This window comes from Hyaloscypha bicolor (assembly GCF_002865645.1).
Source record: "Hyaloscypha bicolor E unplaced genomic scaffold K444scaffold_47, whole genome shotgun sequence".
In the NCBI taxonomy this organism is placed as follows: Eukaryota; Fungi; Ascomycota; class Leotiomycetes; order Helotiales; family Hyaloscyphaceae; genus Hyaloscypha; species Hyaloscypha bicolor.
The window spans coordinates 248,287-251,537 of record NW_020194549.1 but is presented as its reverse complement, the minus strand read 5'-3'; the positions used below and the strand labels follow the sequence as shown (position 1 = coordinate 251,537).

At 51.6% G+C, this 3,251-nt stretch overlaps 1 protein-coding gene across 1 annotated transcript; it reads left to right on the top strand.

Annotated features, from left to right (window-relative positions):
* Positions 1–337: 337 nt before the first annotated feature.
* Positions 338–2,648, top strand: K444DRAFT_316172 (uncharacterized protein). Its single transcript, XM_024871848.1, has 7 exons — positions 338–578; positions 628–1,011; positions 1,056–1,096; positions 1,147–1,319; positions 1,368–1,596; positions 1,735–2,447; positions 2,508–2,648. Exons 1-6 carry the CDS (start codon positions 467–469, stop codon positions 2,425–2,427), a joined length of 1,632 nt encoding a protein of 543 aa, XP_024740818.1. The 5' UTR covers positions 338–466; the 3' UTR covers positions 2,428–2,447; positions 2,508–2,648.
* Positions 2,649–3,251: the final 603 nt, after the last annotated feature.

The following is a 3,251-nucleotide window of genomic DNA, read 5'->3' as shown; positions in this document are numbered from 1 at the left end:
TGAGCTTGTTTCGCCAGGACTTTTCACATGGCAGGCTGCGATTCGTTACTTACTCTCACGCTTCACTTCACCCACACTTTACCCGCAAGCGGAGTGGCGACATGGGCCGTATTGGCTGTCTTCCCTCTCTCCACACACCCCAACAGCACTCCGCGAATTGTCAACTCCCTCAGTCCACCCCTCCCCTCCAATGAAAAGCATCAATGACCCTGTGTGGCGCTAGCAACGACTTGAAAAGGAGAAAGCTGCATATTCGCGGCCAGTTATGGCCTTTCTCATTGCCGCACGTGGCCCTGCTGATTGATACCTCTCCTTCGCCGAGGCTGGCCTATTGACAGTCGAGACCTGAGCCTTTGAGCCGCCAGCATTTTGCCGTGATAAACTCCGGTCCTGGCACCTCTGTTCTGCGTGACGGTGCGACTCTTCTCTCCTTGTGTGTCGCCATCAGCAGCTGCACCATGAGAAGATGTCTTCCCGTTCCAAGGGAAGATCCAACAGGGGATATCCCACGCAGTGGAGCGGGTGGGTGTGGAGCGAGGAGTACCAGCGTCACTACAGATCTCGACTGAGGGGGCCCGGTAAGAGTGCAGGTGGTCCCACAAGGCGTTCCTAACGGCCATTATCTAGATGATTACGAGTATGAGTATGAGAAAGAGCAGGCTCCATCTGCACAAACGCCCAGAACACCCGCAGAAGGACCCGCCTTGGACCCTACTCCGGACATTTATCCTCAGCAGCAAAATTATACGACCAAGACAGCCGGAGCAGCTGATGTCGAATCCCTCAACCAAAGCTTTGCTCGTACCTCAATCAGTCCCAGTGGTGGAGCATATGTGGCACCCTACACCGTGGGTCCCGCATCCTACGGTCCCAGTACTGGATCGCACCCAACTTCACCCTACGGCGGTGCTCCATCGTATAGCGCGGAAGCTTACACATCACCGAGTACCGCTTGGCAAAACCATATCAGGACTAGAGATCCTGAGACAGATAGGGAAGAATTTGATCCACGTGAGTAGACTGCCATTGTTTTCGTTTTTTCTGACCCTGTGTAGATTACAAAGTACACCCGGCATGGCAATTCAAATGGGGCAAGGTACGAGTATCTCTTAATCTTATCGTGGCTTTGTTACTCACAGTACTTAGATCTTCAAAGTCCTCTGGGCCGAGCCAAGGGGGGCAGGTGGAGAAGGCTCGGCAGGCGGGACAAGCGGGACAGGCTCTGTGACTGTGAGGAAGAATGAAAGGGGAAAAGAAATGTACGCCAAAGTTCGACGCTTTGTGATTATCAAGCCTATGGAAGGCCATTGCATCTGCCTGTCAGTTACCAGACGATCCTTCCTCGTACATTGCTAACATGCGACAAGCCCAATTTTGACCTACTCTGGTCAAGGTGTAAAGAAGAGAGGAGTCCATGCTGAACACCATGCTATTATTTATAGCGGCAAGAAACCGGTGGCCTTCAGGGGAGAAAAAGAGAAGGGCCTTCAAATGAGATCAATCAAAGTCACCCCCGACAATCCGCGCCACAAGCTCGATGATGCCTCTCGGCTCAACTATGCTAAAACTTATACTGTGGAGTATAACGTTAAAGTGGTAAGTCCCGGCACCGTTCCTCTTCGCGTGTCTGAGCTTTGGCTGGGATGGATTACCGCCCTTGAGGACATCACGTGATCAACTACCACCGTTCTCATCTAGTCTAGATCGAGAAGTACTAACTGTGTGGAAATGCAGTGGTTCATAGCCAAAGTCTCTAGCGACTCTGAGTGGCAGATCCGGACCGACTACAACCGAGTGCACCCTCCTCTTGAAATCAAAGGAGTCCGCCCTGCTGAAACAGCAGAAGATACAACCGAGCACGCGGGAGGCGGAACATATGTAGCCGGTTACACTGGCTACACTGCTCCTTACACATCTGCACCGTACAGTTCCAGCTCTGCCTATCCTCAGTCTTCTCAGCAGGGCATGTACGACCACGCCCCAGAAAGCCACAGCACCTCCGCAGATGGTTACACCAACTCGTACTTCCCCGCCAGCTCCTCAAACACTGGCTACAGCTCCGGTTCGTATGGCTCAGGCGGGGCTGCATACAGCACTGCAGACACCTCAACCGCAGCGGGCGGATATGGCACATCAGACTATTACGCCGGCGGCCATGCTTCCTCACAAACCACCACTGGCTACGAAACCCGTGAGCTTCACTCGGTTCCCGAAGGACAAGAACAGTGGGGGAATCCTCGACAAGAAGAACAGACTGACAGACGAGGTCATGGTCAAGGCCGTAAAAAGCGCCAGGATCAAGAACCTGAGCCTCGAGATCAGAGCCGTAGACGGCGTGGGGACCCTGAACATAACCCTGAGCCTGAGGAAGAAGACTACCCCGAGGAACCGACCGTACCTCCTGGGGATGATGATCTATATGACTGATAGATTTGAAACAAAACAAGGTGCGCACCCACTTCCTCCTTCACTCGTCGAGATTCAATTGGAGGCTAATCATTCATAAGAATGCAACAAAGACCAACATTCAACCGTATTGACTACGTTTTGGTGCTGCTACTTGGTTAGCAGCACCATCAAGCCATGGCACATGGTATATGTTCAAGGACTCCCGCCTTGGCGAGCTCCTTCTACTTGAACACTCCACTTGGAGCGTTTTTTGAACTTTACTTTTCTTGTTTCAATATGATTTACGAATCTCCTTGCTTGGATATTCAGGTGGTCGATTTGGAGACCTTGCTTGAAAACATCGGCAGATGAGGGATCACAGAGCCGTCACCCGTGCTTGGGCCCCGAGGGAATTGGATCATGAGTGCGCAGCTTACTACGGACCTGTTCAGGCAGAGGAAGAGCTTGGGATTTCATTGTATTGTCACAGCGGTTAGCGTTCGTATATCGTTCCATCGCTGTTCGCAGCATACTCAATTTCAGCGCAGCATATTTTCGCAACCATCTCCGAGGAGAAGCTGGAAGCGTGTGCACTGGTCCCAGAATCACCCGATAGCCTGATAACAGTGGGACGTCTTCAGCTTCCCACAGCACTCTGCATAAGAGTGCAGGAGGGGTATTGGGTCGGTAGTCGAGCCAGTGGGAGGAAACACATATTTATCACATGATACTAACAACAATCCTACTTTGTTGACTAGAGTATTGAGTTGGTTATAGTGCGAGTGCATAATGTGATGCTGTTAGAGGTCGATTCTTGTGAGTGGGTTAACTAGATTGTATTAGACTGTCCTTATAGTTACGTG

Excerpts from the sequence above, each read along its gene's own strand:
- K444DRAFT_316172 (XM_024871848.1), top strand. The coding sequence starts at position 467 with ATGTCTTCCCGTTCCAAGGGAAGATCCAACAGGGGATATCCCACGCAG. Across the intron at positions 1,097-1,146 it reads GGCAATTCAAATGGGGCAAG|ATCTTCAAAGTCCTCTGGGC; the intron begins GTACGAGTATCT and ends CACAGTACTTAG. Across the intron at positions 1,597-1,734 it reads TGGAGTATAACGTTAAAGTG|TGGTTCATAGCCAAAGTCTC; the intron begins GTAAGTCCCGGC and ends GTGGAAATGCAG.